The 19255-nt window shown below is 40.5% G+C and overlaps 1 protein-coding gene across 3 annotated transcripts in view; it reads right to left on the bottom strand.

Moving 5' to 3' along the window:
* Positions 1-545: 545 nt before the first annotated feature.
* The window catches only part of gas2l3 (growth arrest-specific 2 like 3), a 32722-nt gene continuing 14012 nt past the window's right edge, over positions 546-19255 (bottom strand). For 2 of the 3 annotated variants that reach the window (XM_038281897.1, XM_038281896.1), the window contains exons 3-9: positions 14395-14572; positions 13541-13659; positions 13325-13466; positions 7796-7859; positions 7582-7723; positions 2808-2912; positions 546-2612 (exon numbers count right to left, since the gene is read on the bottom strand). In XM_038281897.1, coding sequence (XP_038137825.1) covers positions 1560-2612; positions 2808-2912; positions 7582-7723; positions 7796-7859; positions 13325-13466; positions 13541-13659; positions 14395-14572 — 1803 coding nt within the window. In that variant the 3' untranslated portion in view covers positions 546-1559. Of the gene's footprint in view, positions 2613-2807; positions 2913-7581; positions 7724-7795; positions 7860-13324; positions 13467-13540; positions 13660-14394; positions 14573-18994; positions 19169-19255 lie in introns of all 3 variants that reach the window. The other variant, XM_038281898.1, reaches the window with a different exon arrangement.

Raw genomic sequence — 19255 nt, forward strand, 5'->3', positions numbered from 1 at the left:
GAAGTGAACCATGATGAACAGAAGAAGAAACAGTCAATTTTATTTTCAATTAGAAGGAAGCAAATATTTGAAACGTTAGTAGCCACTTTATAAACTCTTTATGGTTCAAAAAACATCCCTTCAGTCTTTAAGTGATTTGATTCCTAATTATGATTAGATCATAATTAGTTCCAGGTGAAAAAATTCGACAACCTGGATCAAAAGAGAAGAGAGAATCTGCAGGAGTTAGAAAAGAGCACAGAAGCAACAGCATTGGTTTATAATAATGAATATGTTCACATGAAACAGATTTTATGTGTGTTTTAATAATAAAACTGCTCATATGATGATGCATGTGCCCTATTGGTTCTCATTCTCACTGCTGTTCCTGATGTAGTGCTTCATTAATACCACAAGAGGTCAGTAAAGCACCAGAAATTCAAACATTCCTTTAAAGATCAAACTGTCCCGTTTATGAACCAACATTTCTGGATATTTTGCCTCCATGTCCATTTTCCCCCCCAATAAATCTCAAGATTACCTGTTCTTAGGAAGGAAACAGTCAGTGAATCTTTAAAACATTTATTAAATCAGATAAAACATTCAAATATTTCTATAAAGTGCACAGAATCAAAGCTTGTTTGTATAAACAACTACACAGATATCACAACATAAAAAACTAGAACTTTAGATCACAAAATTAGAAACGATACCACAAAGAATATGACAGATTCTGGTTTAAATGCAGTTTTTCAGTGTAACGGAGTTTAAATTAAATAAAAAGGCATCTGATCAGTAGTTACTCCAAAACCAAACCATCTTCCACGTGTTTTGTACGAACTAGGGCTGAGCAATTAACTGCATTTGCAATATAATCACAATTTTTAAATCACAGAGGCACCCAATTCTAATTAAACTATATTTAACAAGAGTAAGACACTAAAATCCTCCCTCAAGCTCTTAAGGTGGCAGTAAAATGCTTAAAGTGTGTTTGTTGCCACACAGAGATTATTATAGAGAGATCCATGCATGGGAGTAGAAGTAAAGACTTTTTCACACCAAGGTTACAGTAAAGTCCAGCAACGCTAGACTCTGGGGAAGCAAGGTTTTAAAAACTGAAAGCCTGGGATTAAACATCTACAAGCTTAGGGTTAGTGCAAAGGAATATCGAAAAGAAAAATCGCAATTCTGGTTAAAAATAATCGTAATTGAGTTTTTTGCAAAATTGTACAGCCCTAGTACGAATGAAGTCACCTTCTGCCTGATATGTTCTGCAGCCATTTGGAAACGGGGAGAGTCTGATGAAGGCACATGAGGAAGAGGAGGCTGCAGGGACGTAGTGCTTCTTCACAGAGCAGCCAGGAATCCCCCCCCCACCTTAAATATTTGACATCATCTCAAGGCACTTTAAACAAAAGACTTTGACATGATTTTTCTGTAAAAACTAAGCAAAAAATGTAAAAATTGTGCAAGTTGGAGTTTTATTCGTTTTAATAGAAAACGTATTTGACCCATTAAGATGTAAATAAAAAAAAAAACCAGACTATTAAATAACGAAAACAAAACAAACACAGTTGACGTTAATTACTCATTTCAAAGTATGGATCCTCTCTCCTGATCTTTCTGCCCACTGGGAGCGGCGTGGATCTGGTGGCGGCAGCTTTGCCCTTTGGTCCCGCTGCCTTGTTCGTGTCCTTCATATTTGCCCTGTTGCTGGTGGGTGTCAGGGCGGGGGGAGCAGTTCTAGAGCTGGGGGACTCCTGGACTCCTTTCCTTGGCTCCGGCGCCGCCCTCGCTTTCCTGGTTGTTTGGAGACGGAGGCGCAATGCGGGGGAGCCGGGGTGCCTCTGCGCGAGCCGGGAGCACTGATTAAAGCCGGACGGAGGCAGAGCATCTTTGGAGGGCGCGTTGGGGCGGGGCCTGGGGGTGGAGGGTTTGGGGCACTTGGAGGAGGGCTCTGGACAGACGGGGCTCCTAGGGAGGTTTAGATTCGGGGCGCCACGCTGAACCGGTCCGTCCCTTGGCCGCCTGGAGGATTTGCATATGGGGGAGGGGGCTTTGGGGGCGGGCAGGGGGAGATCGGTGGGCTTCCTGGAGGAGGGGGCTTTCGGGAGGTTCTTCCTGGGTATGGCAGAACCTTTCCTCGGCAGGTTGGGGGTGTGGGCGGGGGAGGGGGTGCTTGAGTGACATGTCGGCTTACTGGTCGCCTCTGATGAAGAGCAGGAGGACGATGAAGAGGAGGAGGGGGTTTTCGGGAGGTTCTTCCTGGGAATCGCATTACCTTTCCTCGACAGGGTGGGGGTGCAGGCGGGGGAGGGGGTGCATGAGGGGGAGGGGGTGGATGAGTGACACGTGGGCTTACTGGTCGACCCTGAGGAAGAGCAGGAGGATGAAGAAGAGGAGGAGGAGACCAGGTCGTCGATTTCGGCGAGAGGGTCCATATCGGGAGAAGGGGGCAGCGGCGTGTTGTCATGGTGACCCCCCAAACCAGGCGGCCCTTTCTGGAAGGTCAGGATCTTCTGCTCCAGCGTGGTGAACTGCAGCACCCGCAGAGGGTCGTGCTTCATCAGGAAGCCCCTCAGGGTGTCCCAGCCCCCGCCCACGCGCACCATCACGTGTTTCCCACGCAGCATCTGAGGAGCAAACGTTTCCACGGCGTCAGCCAATAGGGACACACTTTCATTTTAGCCATAAATAGCAGCAGATGCAGATTAACCCGCCTGCACTCAGGCGTGTGCCCCCAACAGCAGCGTCATCATGATGTAATCACAATCCGCCGCCGTTGGCTAACGAGCTTACGCACGACCAGGCACATCAAAGATACTCACTCTGATGAAGATGGTCTTATCGCCCAGCCGGTAGCGTCCTTCAGACAGATACTCCAGAGAGAACTTGTTGGAGCAGCTGCATGGTGGGTCGTCCCCGCCGTGCTCCTAGAGGACAGAGGGAAACAGACCATCAGTTTAAGGTTGCCATGGAGCACAGCAGCTCCTCCAGAGTCACTCTCCAGAGGTTTGTTCCACCATTACAAGCAAAGGACATGTTTTGTAAATGGAATAAAAAAAATGAAATCTAGAATATTTGAAAATCTTTTTATTTTATATTCTTAAATATTTCTTTTTCAAGTTGAGGCTTGACAAATTTATTTTTCAAATTATGTTTAAAAAGATTTAATTCCCTTCATTTCAACAATCGCTTTCGGCTAATAAAAAACGTCGTCCAGGAGACTAATGGAAATTCTTCTTCTTTCCTCATTTCAAAGGAAAGCCTGTCACCAGAGGTGAACAGAAAGGCGTTTTCTCGGATTTGATTTTGTTTGTTTTTTTAATCAAATTTGATTATTTTTTTCATTTTTTTTTTCTCCATCAAATAACTTTCTTGAAATTATATTTTCCACAAAGTTACTCAACACATTTTTTTTTAAACCAACTTCTGTTCATCAAGTGGGAGTGCTTATGCACTTATTGTTTTTCACTTTAAATTTTTCTGACTCTAACTAGTCCCGCAGTTTTCAACTGATTTCAACAATTTTGGTATCAAAACGTTCAGCTTGTTCAGGAGAATTCTGCTATGTCTTTTGATAAAGATATTTTTTGTAGTTTTCACGATATTCAGCTTTTTCTGCGTTTCTTTTGTCCCATTGAAATGCATGTAGAATTCTTAGATTTCAGCAAAATTCAGCTAAACCTTCAGCATCTTTGACCTTTAACTACTTCAGCATACTTTCAGCTAGAAACACCATTCAACTTTTAAAATGTTTCCGTATCTTTCTGCTATTACTGTTTAACTCGGCTTTCTGCTAACTTTTACAGTTTTGCTTCAGTGAAGCTTCAAACTTTAAAAGAAAATTTAAAGATTTTCAAATTTATAATGGAAGTCTATGGACGGAATGTTCAGCTGCTAGAGTGTGCCACTCTAGCGTTTTCAAACATTTCACTCATGCCGAACAGCTTCAACTCACTCGCTCATTTTTTACCCTATCTAGATAAATTTTACATCGAAACGTAGGGATTTTTGTCAGGATTCAGGAAATGTAACCCTCATCTGTGTGGCATTTACGGTTTTCCGACAGTTTGGCCCAGACCACGAAGAAGTCCACACTTCTCTAATAGAAATCCAATGAGAGCTCTCTGAAAATCCGAACTGAAAATAAAAAAAAAAACAGACTTTTTCGTATCGCTCCCATTTGGGAACCGTTCGACGTAGCAACACGAGCCTTGTGGAAGTTGTTCCTCAGACCTTCCTAGCACTCACATTGAAGGAAGTGTGTCGATATCTTTTATCGTTTAGCTAGGAAAAAGGTTTGTTTGGGGGTAACAAATCTGTCCGAACCCCAAAATCAAGATTTTGACAATTATACACTTTTTTACATCGTCACCACGCCTAGACGAAATATTGTAGAAATATGAAAGTTGCACCAGTTGTAGTCCAAAGATGGCTGACGCTCACGGTGAAAGAATTTTTTGAATACCTAATACGGTTTTGGCTCACCGCTCGTTTGTTCGGAGGGAAAGTTTTGCTTTTGAGAGTTCTGCTCTACCATTGTGCTGCATGTTATTTAATGAGACCAGCAAGATTTCTCAAACCTTTTTATTCCTCCTTCTCATTAAGGTTGTGAATGAGCTACATCCATGACAGTTACCCCAATTGGAGACAAAGGATAGCTGTCGCTTAGAGTGAAAGAATTTTTTAGATACCATTTATGGTTTGTCTTAAGCACTCGTTTGTTCGGAGCTGCTATTCCCATTCAAAAAAGCCTGAGAACTAAGGAACGAAAGTGATGGGCATGTCTCTCTGTCACTGACAGGCTCGTTAACGTCGTCAAGGTAACCGTGCTTCAAAGAGATTTTACCTCCACCACTTTAAACAGCACATTTTAATCTAATGGAGGGAGACAACACTGATTTAACATTAGGAAGTGGATACAATATGTACGACGGAGTATTAGGGCCACACATGAAAAGAAAAAATATTTTTGCCATTACGAGATTAAACTCGACATGTCGACTTTAAAGTCGACATGTCGACATTAAACTCAACATTTCGAGAATAAAGTTGAAATGTCATGTTGAGTTTAATCTCGACGTGTCGACAATAAAGTTGAAATTAGTTCAAGAGAGCCAACCGCTCCGCAGGTTACATGCACAGAATCCAGAATCAGACATGCCTTGTGTAGATGATTTGGTCAAATTGTACTTTCTGTGATGATTATACAGTTATACAGTTGCAGCACGTCAAAGACTACCTTCACTCTTAAAACGCAGACTGCAGCTGTGGAGCGCGGTTGCTCTTTTCTCCAAACTTTGGAATGTCGAGATTAAAGTCGCCACGATATATCAACTTTATTCTCGAAATGGCGAGATTAAACTCGACATGTCGACTTTAAAGTCGACATGTCGAGTTTAATCTCGTCATGGCAAAAATATTTTTTCTCTTCATGTGTGGCCCTAATACTCCGTCGTAAATATGACTACTGGCCATGACCCTTCCCTTCACACGCAACCCTGATAGACTTTCAAAATAAGACTCCGAGGACCCTTCAAAATAAAAGCCCCTAAATTAAACTCATATTTTTTTTTCCCAGCATATGGCTCAACATTATGACCCAAACTCAACGACTTTTTTAAAAATGAGACTCTAGGGGGTTTTCAAAACACACCCCATGGAAAATTTCAAAATAAAAGCCTCCCATTGCCACTTTATCTACTGCCCTAATAACAAGGGAAAAGAGTAATTTAACGATTGGAAAGTCATCAAGTATCACTGCTGGGTCTGACCCTTTTCTCAACACACAACCCTGCTAGACTTTCAAAATAAGACTCCAGTGACCCTACAAAATAAAAGCAAAAATATTATACTCGCCTATTAATTGATGCAAATGGCTCAGCATTATGACCCAAACTCTACCAACTTGTTTCTATTAGACTCTAGGGACCTTTTCAAAACATACCCCAGAGCAAATTTCACAATAAAAGTCTCCCATTTACGCTCTAATACAGCATCTATTCACCCAATAACATGGAAAACCAGTGATTTCATATTTGGAAATGGATTCTATATCACTGCTGGGCATGACCCTTCCCTTGACACACATCCATGATAGACTTTCAAAATAAGACTAAAGGGAACCTACAAAATAAAAGCCTCTTCCTTACGCACACTCATTCATTGTGCCGTATGGCTTGTAGCTATGACCCAAAGTCAACCAATTTCTTAAAATTACACTACCAAGGCCTGTGGACCACACACCTCAGTGCATATTTCTTAATCAGGTTCTAAGATTTATACTGTAATAAGGCATCTGCTAACCTTGTAATATGCAGCCTACGCCTGCCAATGGTGCTTTCATTACCACAGCGGCTCGTAACATGCAGGTTCAATTTTTTTTATAAATTCAGCTCCTTAAGTGGTATTAGCTCTCTTTCTATAAGCTTCTCTCTCTGTCCTTCCTCTGCTTCTCATGGTCAGTCTTGCACATAGGTTTGTAGATTTTCAATCCTCCAAGGATGACACTGTTTTTTTATGCTGATCAACCGACACATTTTAAATAATTTTCCAATTGTTTTGCCAAGTCTTGACATTTCCACATATGATTTCAAAATGTTAATACTTATTCAATACCATCGTCCTCAACATTTTACTTCCCATCCTTAAGCTACTAATTTTTTCTTCAACCAGATAAGATTAAAGTTTTTCTTTGTAATTTCTTTTCTACTTCAGCTAATTTCATACTTTTCAGCCTATGTTGTGAACTTTGGCTTCATTCTGCTCTGTTTCTGGACAGGAATTAAGCTTTTCTGTTTGCTGCTAATTCATAACACGCCTGACATGTTTCTGGAAAGTAGGTAAACCCCCCTTCAAAATTTCTTTATACATTTTTCTAGAAACTTGGGAGACATTATATTAAGACCCTTCTAGTGCCCACATTCAAGACATTTTTTGATATCATGTATGGTTTGGCTGTGCAGTTTTTAAGATGAGTCTGTTTCTGCAATTTTACTGCCAAATGATTCTACCCTACAAAATCTTCAGATAATTCAATTGTTTTCTGCAGTTTGAAGTTTCTGATGACTTCCTATCACATTTTTATATGTTCTGCAGTTAATTTCAGCTTTTTTCATTCAGCAAAAGCATTCCCACTTTGATGTTTCTCCGAAACAGCTTTTTCTAGTTTTAATTAAAATCTTTTCTTTGTTTGCAAAATAGGAATTCCCTCCATATTTCGGCTGCTTCCAGGAGGGACGCCTCCTTCCCGGACCAATCAGCTGAGCTGATTTGCTTCACATTAAAGGTTAAAAAGTGGAATATTGAGCTTTCAGTGGAAAGAAAAACGTTTATGTCATCAGAATCCAAAGTGATTCTGGGTATTTTTAGGAAAACTGACCCGATGTTCTGAACCAGACCTAATAAACCCTTCAAACATTTTGACCAAAGACCGTCTGCATGTGTGATCACATGTGTGATCTGCAGCCGTCGGCGGCACGTGTGACCCAGTAGGGAAATCACATGTTAGCTGTGATGCGTCAGTGAAGCGGGAAGATTTCAGCTTCATCTTTAAGCGGGCCTCGCATCAGCTGTACACCTTCAGGGGAGCAGACTGACCTCGGCATGGTAGAGGGCGCCATGCTGGCAGCACACGCTGAAGGTTTGCACGGCAGGAGGGCGTTCTACTGCCATCAGCAGACTTTCCTCCAGCTCGATCTCCTTCTCCAGCTTCACCAACGCCGGCGGCTCCACGCCGTATCTGAGACAAAGTCAGGAAGGTCAGGATGGCATCAAAACATCAAGTCAGAGGACTCTGTCCTCGGCGGCTTACTTTGAGACAATGCGTCCGATCTCCAGCAGGCAGAGACACACCTGCCGAGGCTCCTTGTGCAGCACTAGAGCAGAGGAAACAAACAGGAACGTTAGAGCGGCCCATCCTTAAATGCCCCAACTGGGTTTTAGAGTTTAATCAACTTTAATGAAGTGATCCTTCATGGATCCCGTTAAGCCACTCCGTAGTACAGCTTAAACCTCCTCAGGTCGCCGTAGCCGACCGCTCAAAGATCCCTTCTACTCCATTTTATCCCATAAGCTCCTCATTCTGTCCAACTGGGACAAATCTGGCTGTACTTTAAAAAAACAAAGACCACTTGATCCGTCACATTTGGTCATGATGCCGAAAATTAAACCAACAAAAATCCAATTTGTGTTTTTATACACAAAAAACCTCCTCCTCCCATAGAATGATGCTGCCAGCGCCATGTTTCATAGCAGGGTGGGAAAACGGCTTATCTAAAACATCACAACCAGTTAATGTTTTAAAAAATATTAAAAGGTTTAAAGTATTTTTTTTTTTTTTTTTTTGTACTGAATGACTGAAGGTAGCAGAAATGTTTTGTTTGGTTGTATTGATTGTAGTTTTCTGGCTGATCTTTAAAAAAAGCCATACCTGCTGATTTTGACAGGTTTTTTTGTTGCAGTTTTTTTTTTTTTAAGTAGGTTTCCTGATTTCCTCACAATAAATATTTTCAGTGTTTTAATCTTATTTTTCCATTAGATGATTACGGCCACTGTAATATTTTTTTTTCCCCCCATTCAAACTAAAAAAAAAATAATAGTCAGAATTCTGACTTATCCCATATTTAACTAAAAACAGTCCTTTTTTTCCCGTGGCCCTAAATCTTTTCCATATATCTTGGTTTAAAGGTAAAAACAAAAAGAACTTTTTTCATGTTTTTTTCTTAACTGCACGAAATGATGCTCCAATAAAAATGAAAAGTTTAGCAGATTGACAGCAGATCTGTGCACCTTTTTCTTTTTATCAGGTTGGTTACAAAAACCTTTGCTACACAGTTTTCCACCAATATCACCATCCTATGGAAGAAAATGTATCCAGTTTTTTTTTTTTATTAAAAATGCTATAAAAATTCAAGAAATCTTTGCGTAGATATTTAATCACAGATTTCTGTAATTCAGAAACTCAACATTTGTCCCTCCATATTTATTTGGAGCTAGAACAGAACGTCTCTCTGCAGACTCCTGCGCTGGAAGCAAAGTCTGCTTTAACCTTCCCGTCTGAAATGTGCTCCACATTTTATTTAAATTAAGTTTAAAGCTTGTATTGTTGATAAACGAGGAACCGCGCAATCACATATTCCTTTCAGTCGATGGAGGCATAGAAACCGCCGGGACAAAAATGACCACGTCTAACATAAGCGATTATTGGCGATCAGCTCTAAACCCTTTTATCCAACTTTTGTAAAAGTTTTTTAGTTTGCTTAAGTTTTGTTGATTAAAAAAAAAAAGCTTTTTTTCCACGGAGCCCTTCTTTAAACTATGCACTTTATTTACTCAACTTTCTTCAACGCTATAATCTTTATGGTTTCGTCCGGTTTTCGGCTACGCATTCAGATCACATGAATCGCAGCAATCAATGATTTGTTAAAAGGTTTCTTTTTTATTTTAATTGACATTTGTGAAACATTTCTTATGTAAGAATGGTATTGGTATCATCCAATCATTGTGGTTTAACAGGGAATTTTCCATATATCAAGGCTGAGAGGCAGAGCAGGTTTATAGGGTATAATATTGTGCAACTGTTTCCCAAAAACATTCATAGTTTTATTGGTCATCTAATTAATATGTGGTCAAAGTTTCCATAGCAGCTCAAATATTTACAGGTGCTGGTCATAAAATTAGAATATCATGAAAAAGTAGATTGATTTCAGTAATTCCATTTAAAAAGTGAAACTTGTATATTATATTCATACATTACATACAAACTCATATATTTCAGATGTTTATTTTGTTTAATTTTGATGATTACAAATGACAACAAATGAAAATCTCAAATTCATCATATCAGAAAATTAGAATATTACTGAAGACCAATAAAAACAAAGGATTTATAGAAATGTTGGCCAACTGAAAAGTATGAACATGAAAAGTATGAGCATGTACAGCACTCAGTATTTAGTTGGGCCTCCTTTGGCCTGTATTACTGCAGCAATGCGGCGTGGCATGGAGTCGATCAGTCTGTGGCACTGCTCAGGTGTTATGATAGCCCAGGTTGCTCTAATAGTGGCTTTTAGCTCTTCTGAATTGTTGGGTCTGGTGTATTGCATCTTCTTCTTCACAATACCCCATAGATTTTCTATGGGGTTAAGGTCAGGAGAGTTTGCTGGCCAATTAAGAACAGGGATACCATGGTCCTTCAACCAGGTACTGGTAGCTTTGGCACTGTGTGCAGGTGCCAAGTCCTGTTGGAAAATGAAATCTGCATCTCCAAAAAGTTGGTCAGCTGCAGGAAGCATGAAGTGCTCTAAAACTTCCTGGTATGTGGCTGCGTTGACCCTGGACCTCAGAAAACACAATGGACCAACACCAGCAGATGACATGGCACCCCAAACCATCACTGACTGTGGAAACTTTACACTGGACTTCAAGCAACGTGGATGAAGTGCCTCTCTTCTTTTCCTCCAGACTCTGGGACCTTGATTTCCAAAGGAAATGCAAAATTTACTTTCATCAGAGAACATGACTTTGGACCACTCACCAGCAGTCCAGTCCTGTTTCTCTTTAGCCCAGGCAAGACGCTTCTGACGCTGTCTGTGGTTCAAGAGTGGCTTGACACAAGGAATGCGACAGCAGAAACCCATGTCTTTCATACGTCTGTGTGTGGTGGTTCTTGAAGCACTCACTCCAGCTGCAGTCCACTCTTTGTGAATCTCCCCCACATTTTTGAAGGGGTTTTTTTTTTCACAATCCTCTCCAGGGTGCGGTTATCTCTCTTGCTTGTACACTTTTTTCGACCACATCTTTTCCTTCCCTTCGCCTCTCTATTAATGTGCTTGGACACTGAGCTCTGTAAACAGCCAGCCTCTTTAGCGATGACCTTTTGTGTCTTGCCCTCCTTGTGCAAGGTGTCGATGGTCGTCTTTTGGACAACTGTCAAGTCAGCAGTCTTTCCCATGATTGTGTAGCCTATAGAACTAGACTGAAAGACCATTTAAAGGCTTTTGCAGGTGGTTTGAGTTAATTAGCTGATTAGAGTGTGGCACCAGGGGCCATCAATTTTGAACCTTTTCACAATATTCTAATTTTCTGATATGATGAATTTGAGATTTTCATTTGTTGTCATTTGTAATCATCAAAATTAAACAAAATAAACATCTGAAATATATGAGTTTGTATGTAATGTATGAATATAATATACAAGTTTCACTTTTTAAATGGAATTACTGAAATCAATCTACTTTTTCATGATATTCTAATTTTATGACCAGCACCTGTACATTCGGATGAACGCCTAAAACCAGATTAGTTTTTTACCTAAAGGCCGCTGCTGCAACAAAGCGGTTGCAAATGATCCGCATGCAAATTCTGCCTGCTGGTTCGGCATTTTTTGTGTCGGATAGGCTGAGATCAGAGAGACGTAGGAAAAAACAAACTGTAATCAAGGTTGAGAAACTAAAGAAGGTTTGTCTCATTTATGAGTTTTCCTAATATTGTTTTATTCTAGACATGAAAAAAAAAAAAACACTAGAAAAAATATAAAACCTCAAATTGAGAGTTTATCAGTGACATCTAGGATGCATTTTTTTTTTCTAAGTAGCTGCAAATGTTTTGTGTGCTTAACCCTTAGTGACCTCTTCCAGACGGGACCATAAAATAAAATACGTTTTCTGAATTTGTTTTCTTGAAACCTGAACTATGGACTAAATTTTGTTCCATTATTGTTGCAAGACCATTTTTTGTAAATGGAGATTAATTACAATCAAGGAATGAAACATTTACAAAAGGAGAGTTACTTTGCCTTTTTCTCAAATGTAATTATTGAAGAAGAAAAAAAATAAGATTTTATTTTACAGATATTTTAAATTAATTTTGTCTTTTTCAGATTGAATTTTACACATTTGATTCTTTTTATATTGCATTTTACAGAAAAATCTGTATAAAAAAAAGAAAGAAAGAAAATACTAAATCAGTAAAAGAAAATGGAATATACCGTATTTTCACGACTATAAGGCGCATATAAACGTCTTTTTTTCCCCTCAAAATGTGCGGCGTGCCCTATGTGTGTTGTTGAGACCACCATGAGAACGTTAAAGGGGGAAGTGTGGGCATGGATTGTGTATAAAAGAACAGGTATGTGCTTTATGCAGAACTCATCATCTCCTCATTGAGGAGATGATGAAAGAGTGGCTGAGGGAGGTGAATGTAAAGAGACCAGGTGGTTTTTTCCATGCATCACCATCGCTGTTAATCTGTGCAAAAGTGTGTCTGACGCGCGTTGGGCGGAGCTTCACTATCCTTTCTCTGCCTTGCAGCTACATTGGCTGTGATCAGTGGGAATAAAGTAGTTTTAATATGTTTTTAAGTGAGAAAATACACCTGAAAACTTAATAACTGCAGTCAGTTCATCCAGATTACCATCCTGCCTTCCAATATTAGTTCTGTCGGAGCCGCTCAGACCCCCACATACCAGTGGGGCTCTGTCAGTAGGAATCCCATTCAACAGCATCCTCTGGCCGGGTCGCCTCCTTGCGGTTCACCATGGCAGCTGGTAGGTGTTTTCCTCTAAATAATCTAAACTGCAGGCACCACGATAATAAAAGCGAACATATTCTCCCGGCAGATTTCTGCATTTTAAGTTAATTTATGCGTCAATAAACTGTTTCAGAGGAGTGATCACAGCATTCTGTCATCAGCGATGTGTCTGTCTCACGGCCAGCTCCCAGGTTTGATTAATACTTTGTAATAAATACATGAATAAAACACAATCATACTCAGTTTTGCTCCCGCTCTATTTTTAAATACGCAGTAGAGGTATATAAACGTAGTAGAGGATATGTACCGGTATATAAAACCCGCGCCCTATAGTCCGGTGCGCCTTATGTGTGTCTTAAATACAGTAATGGCACACATAACTGAGACTGCGTCTTTTAGTACGGTGCGCCTTATGGTCGTGAAAATACGGAAATATAATATATTTATAAAAAAAAGCTGCTTTCCAAGATTTTTTTCCTCTTTTCGAAGTTACTCGGCATCTTATGATTATGAAGTTTTTATAGTTTTATTTTTATATAGCATTTGTTCCAAAGCTCAATTTAGAAACATGTTCATTGCATAATTGACGCCAAACTCAAGAAGGAAAAAAACCTAAGAAATTATTTTAATTTTAAATGATTTCATCCAGGAAAAGCTACTGATGAAACTTCGCCTCTGCGTTCTCCTAAAACAACTATTATGGATCCCAAAAAGCTTCACTGGAATTCACCAACGAATTAAAGCATGAAGAAATAAGAAGAAAACCCAAATTTATGACGTTTAAACTACATGATTCATGTCAGGCATTTACCGAGGCCGTCTGACTCAAACAGGTAGGTCTCGTCCACGCCGACGTGTCGACACCAGGCGAGGAAGTTGGCTGTGTTGTCCCGAGCGAAGAAGGACCCTGGAGAGGCGTTACACTTGCAAGAAATCTTTCTGACTGGAAAGAGCTGGATGGGAAAAGGAAAATCCACAGTGAGCATCATGGGAAACCTTGTGATCCAACAAAATGCAGACTAGCCACCTTGCTGAGCGCCGAGGGGCAGCTCTGGGCCACCTTGGTCTGCAGGACGCCGATGAGCTGGCAAAGCTTCACGCCGTTGTCCAGGTCCTCCATGAAAAACTCGGCTCTCACCTCCTTTCCTGGAAAATAAAAGCAACAAAACAAATGATTGTTGGCGGAAGAACATTTTCTTTTCTCTGCAAGAAGAGACGACATCAAACAGCTTTATCCTCCTCAGGGGCTTAAAGCGCTCCCACTGTCCCTCTGATGTAAATCAAAGCCTTAGAGACTTTAGAAAGGTCACAGATGTCCTTAAATCAGAGGCAAACAATAACGCCACACTTGGAGATGGCCCTGAAGTGGGGACCATCACCTCTACAGCTCCTAACCCCAAATCAGGATACTTTAAAAAGGTCTAAAGAGCTGAAATGCAGGTCAGAATGTCCTCGGCTGCAGCAGCTCTTTACCTGCCCACATTCTCACTGACAGCAGATAAATGTCACGTCCTGAATCCCCGATTCAGCAAACAATGGAGTCAGTTTCCAGTCAGCTTCGGTTTCCTCACTGCTCCATTGTGAGACGGGGTGGGGGAACAATGGAGGCCCGTATAATGTCACCGATGAAGGATTCTGCTCTGTGGTTTCCTAAGAGAAGCTTGGAAATGGGAGCATCCAAATCCAGTTACACAGAGCAGCCGTGTCAATAGTTCATCTGTATTTTCCTGGCCTGCAGGGGAAAACTGTGGGCATGCCACAAACGCACACGGCTGCCGTTTAAAAACCAATTCCATCAAACTGCGTTCGATTAAAAACAAGTCAGACGAGTAAAACAATATCGAGACAGAGAGAGACAGAGAGAGAGAGAACTTTACCCACCCATCAGGCTGCTGAGCCAGATGGCCAGGTCCTCCTGCATGGGCACCAGGGTGGCCTCATGGCGAACCGCCAGCCACTGGTTATACTGGCAGACGTCAGCCAGGCCGGGGCCGTGCCGCTGCAGTAAGGGGCTGCGAGGACTCTGCGGGGGGGAGGCGAACTTCTTACCGAACCAAACCTGGAATAGAGAACAACCAGAACATTTTAATGCTCAACTACAGAACGCCGTCTTTAGGTTGTTTTGATGTTATCAGAATCAGTCAAATGAAACGGCTTCATTTCTCCAAGTAACAGAGAAGCTATAGTTGACATTTTCACGCATAATGTCACATGAAGGGACGACCTCTTTGGAAAACACAGAGGATGTAGCAGTCCGTCCTCTATCCATACAGCAGCATAACAACCTGACCTAGAAGCTGCTGCTCCCTTCATTTATCACACCCATCTTTATTATGGAGTGAAATCCTTTCCATTATTGTTGCAAATAAACATTTTGTAAATTGCGGGAAAAAAGAAAAAACATATATACACTAGGGTTGTCACGATACTAAACTTTTCAACTCGATACCGATACTAAGGAAAATATTCGATACTCGATGCCATTTTCGATACCACAAGAATAAAAACAAAGACTCCAAAATTCTACAGAAATATTCTCATTAATAAATAAGATACAATAAAGGTTGTATGCTGTGCACAATATTAAGCAAGCTTGATAAAATAACTTATAAAATTAAAATTAAGTGTTCCTTCCTTGGGTATGCTTTGCACACATAACAATGACACTAGCCAAACGGGTTAAGAAACAAAAATAATTCTCAGCAGCTGCACCTCTTACAAAAAAAAGTGTGAAACTGAAAAAAAAAAAAAAACTAACCCAAAAACATAAAGTTATGCTTTTTATTTTATTTTAACCCTATAACTTGTTTTGCATTTAAAAATTTTATCCTTTAAAACATTTTTTTTATACAGTTTAATATTTGGAAGTTTTATTCAAACCCCCCTGCCTCCCCCGAAATTTCTCTTTTGATTGAGTTTTATGATTTGCGTTCCTTTTAAATTGCGTTTTAGGGATCGCGTTCGCTTCACTTCCACTTGATACGAGGACTCTGTTCAAATTTATGGGCTGCGTCCTCCGAAGGCCAGATTCGAAGGCTGATTACGTCATAGCGCGGCACCGAGGTCTGGTCGGATTCCAAGACTCCTCGTTATGTGGCCTTAAATGCGTCCTTTTTCCCCAATTAGAAGGATGGGTTCGGTGTATCCCATCTTTTCTTGGTTTTCCCAAGATGCATTGAGAGACCAAGCCCGCTGCTCCATGACCAGAGGAAAGATATTTGGGGCCAAACAGTGGTGAAAATTGGAAGTTCAGTTTAATATAATACAATTTTGTTAAAAAGTTCCATCTGAAATGAATGAAAATAGTTGTTTTAATGGTTATCGAGTCAGATATGTGGCGGTAATGTTTGATTTATCTAAAGGTTTTTATCTGTTATTGTGTAAATGGGTCTGGCCTACATATTCAAATATATCTGCAGTGTGGGGACTATAAACCTGATATAATAACCAATATGCAGCTATGGACATTTTTACAGCAATGGATATTTGAAAATAGCAGCAACATCAGAGATGTGCAGAATGACAGCAGCATCAACGGACTAAGGTTTCTATCATTACATTTGCTTTCATTTGTTCACGCTCCCGGTGTTTGGCACCTTTATTCAACTCTGTATTCACATGAGAACAGCAATAGTGGAACAAAACTCCCTCCATAGTTTTCCCTACTAATAACCACATTTATCATCTTGTTATTTTTGCTTCTGATGTGAAGGAAACCACCAGGCGCTGCTGTGTTTCACCAACATGTCTGATCGTATCCATCTGCTTCTTTAACTGATCATTTACCAAATCTGACATGTTTTTATTGCCCTGAACAAAATGGAAAAAGCAGCTTCCCCCCCCCAGGACACCAGAGGGGAAAATCCACATTCCCCAGCTCTGGCTGATTTTCTAGTTTTCAATCTGGGGAGGAGGGAACCAGATGATGTCCAGTCCAACATCTCCTCCAGACGTTACATAACCACCTCCTCTTCCTGCCGCTCAGCCTTTAATCTCGGTGTCCGTCACATGCGATCAGGCTCTAATGGGACACGGAGCTCAAAGGCTTGTTGTGCCTGCAAACAAGGCGCCGGATTCACGGCGTTCTCACGGGCCAGCAAACAGGAAACCTTCAGGGTCAGAGAAACAGACCGACTGTTCAACACTAACAGAACCTCTGCATAAGCTCGGAGGCAGCGCTGCTCGCTGGACTGGGAGTGGAAAACGTCCTGAATGACTAAAGCCTCAGAGCAATATGAGCAGTTTGTCCCAACATTAGGAAAATTACTCAAATCTGTTGCAGCATAAGTCAAGATGTTGGCCAATAAATCCAGATGGAAGAGGAAGAAACCTAAGAAATAAAATGGGGACTGATAAAATAATCCCAATTATTCTGACATTAGTCAGAATACATTTTTTTTTATTGTCATTACAATAAAAAACAAAAAAACAAAAACAAAACAAAAACATTGTCATTACACTGTAAGAACTAAAGAGCAACGAAAGTTGCATTAGTGTGAAGGGTCTTGCCTAAGGACCCACACTGGCAGCTCATTCCCCCAAAATGGGGTACGAACCCAGGCTTCCCGTTTGCAGGATCGGTGACTTGGCATTTGAGCCACCAAGTAAAATTGGGTTAAATTCTGCCAGTTCGGATTTGCACGTCCAAACAGTCGTTTCTTATAATTGTCTAACATTTGTCATCACTAACATCCAAATGGTCATAAGTTTAATTTTAAACAATTATTAACAAATGTGGCTAAATGATTTTGCCAAAAATCAAAATTAAGATTTTATTTTGATTTTCCTTTCCACAAAGCACAATCATGTCCAGACTGCATTGTTTGCAGAAGGTTAATGTCTATCTGGACCGGGTCCTTGGAGGTCCGTGAAAATAAGGAGACTGGAAGAGGTTTGCTATGGATTCAAACAGGTCCAGCCTTCTCCGTCTGTCACATTTAAGGAGCTTCAGCAGCAGTACCGTTTTTGCAAATATCACAGTTCTAGCCTCCACACTGCAGATATTGGATTCTGTGCTTAAATGTCAGCCAATCCCATTTGCACAGGGACAGATAAAACCTTTCAATAAACAAAACATTACTGCCACATATCCAACTCAATAACCACTTAAAACTACCATTTTCATTAATTTCAAACAGAACTATTCCCATACTTGTATTACGGTATATTAAACTGCACCTCCAATATTCACCACCGTTTGGCGCCTTTTACCTTTTTCCTCTGATCACAGAGCAGCCGGCTTGCTTGGACTCGCAATGAATCATGGGATATCCAAGGCTATGTACCCTTCTAGATGGAGCCGCTGAATTCAAACCGAGCGTTTGTGTCAAAAGATGCTTATTACTGTGTGAAGGCTTTTAGCCCATTACCAGGGCCGGAATGAAAAAAGAAAAATCTGCGTCCTACTTCCGTTAATTGCAATTTGGCCGAAAACTTATTTTCGTTAAATTTAAATTATAATGCAAATGAAATGATGATAAGAAATCAAAGAAAACATGACTAATAAAGGCATGAAAGTCTTCAGATCAGATAAATTATATATCGAGACTTTTTTTTAAATACATTTCCAGCACTGTGTGCATTACAGACTGAATACAGCTTTTGTCAATGTGGTTCTGTGTTTTATGCATTTTTTTTATTTAAAAAAGGAAATATTTCTAAAATGTAACTTTATAAAAACCGTCATAAGTTGGCAGCAATGAAGCTTTTATATACTAGATGCAGCGATCTGATATGGGTTCAGATATTGACTAGTCAGCTGGATATCAGATCAATGATGCTGGTCCAGCGTTTTGATCCAGTTATGTCATTATTGACATCATTACAGCGATCTATCACTTCACGGCAGAAAGCAGCACAGCAGCTACTGATGGCTTACATCACTGTACATTCAATCCATTTAATTTAAAACTAAGACTTTACTCACATGGTGATGTATGCAGTCAATAATCCAACTATAGCCTCTATATCTAAATCATATTGACCAAAATTAAGAAATATACAAAATGACATTTCTATTCTAATTTCTCTGCAGCCTTAATGTGAACATCTGGATCAGATGACGATGCACGCTTGTGTTTCACCATTTAGTTCGAGGGTTGAGGAGGATCTGAAATATGACGCAATGATGAGAGAAAACAAAAACAGCCTAATGACGTCAGAACAGAGCCAGGTTCTGGTAAGCCGGGTGCAGGAATGCAGATCCTGGATCAATTCAACCTTTTACCCAGAATTAAATCTTAAGAGGCTCAAGTTAAGAACATCAGAAATTTCTCAGGGCGATTAAACTCCATCAGTGGTACTTTAAGGTTATTTAACGGTTTAAAATGTCTGTAAACAACAAGAAGATGAGAATCCAGCTCCAGACAAACCGGTTTTACTCTGTTCTGAGTTTAATAGGAGCTGCGGCGTCGCTCCAGGATGGCCGCTTAACGCTACGATGCGCCACAGAAACAGATTCAGCCACTTTCCAAACTCTTACCATCAGGGATAACTCAACGTTTCTCCACCTGGCTTTAAAGAATATGCCGATTGATAAACGCCGAGCCGTTTCTGGGTAACGTGATCTTCAGGAGCCATCTGCTGCAGCAGCAGCACCCTCATGTCCCCATCAACACATCAGCATCAAACTGGACGCTTTTTCCTGCCACATGTTCTGCAAACAGCAAAGCAGCACATATCTGACATTCCCACGATCCCATGCATCTGGAAGAGTTCTGGTTGCCGAACCAGATGAGAGGGA

The sequence above is a fragment of the Cyprinodon tularosa genome, unplaced genomic scaffold (genome assembly GCF_016077235.1).
Source record: "Cyprinodon tularosa strain WSP-4 unplaced genomic scaffold, ASM1607723v1 ctg177, whole genome shotgun sequence".
Taxonomy (NCBI): domain Eukaryota; kingdom Metazoa; phylum Chordata; class Actinopteri; order Cyprinodontiformes; family Cyprinodontidae; genus Cyprinodon; species Cyprinodon tularosa.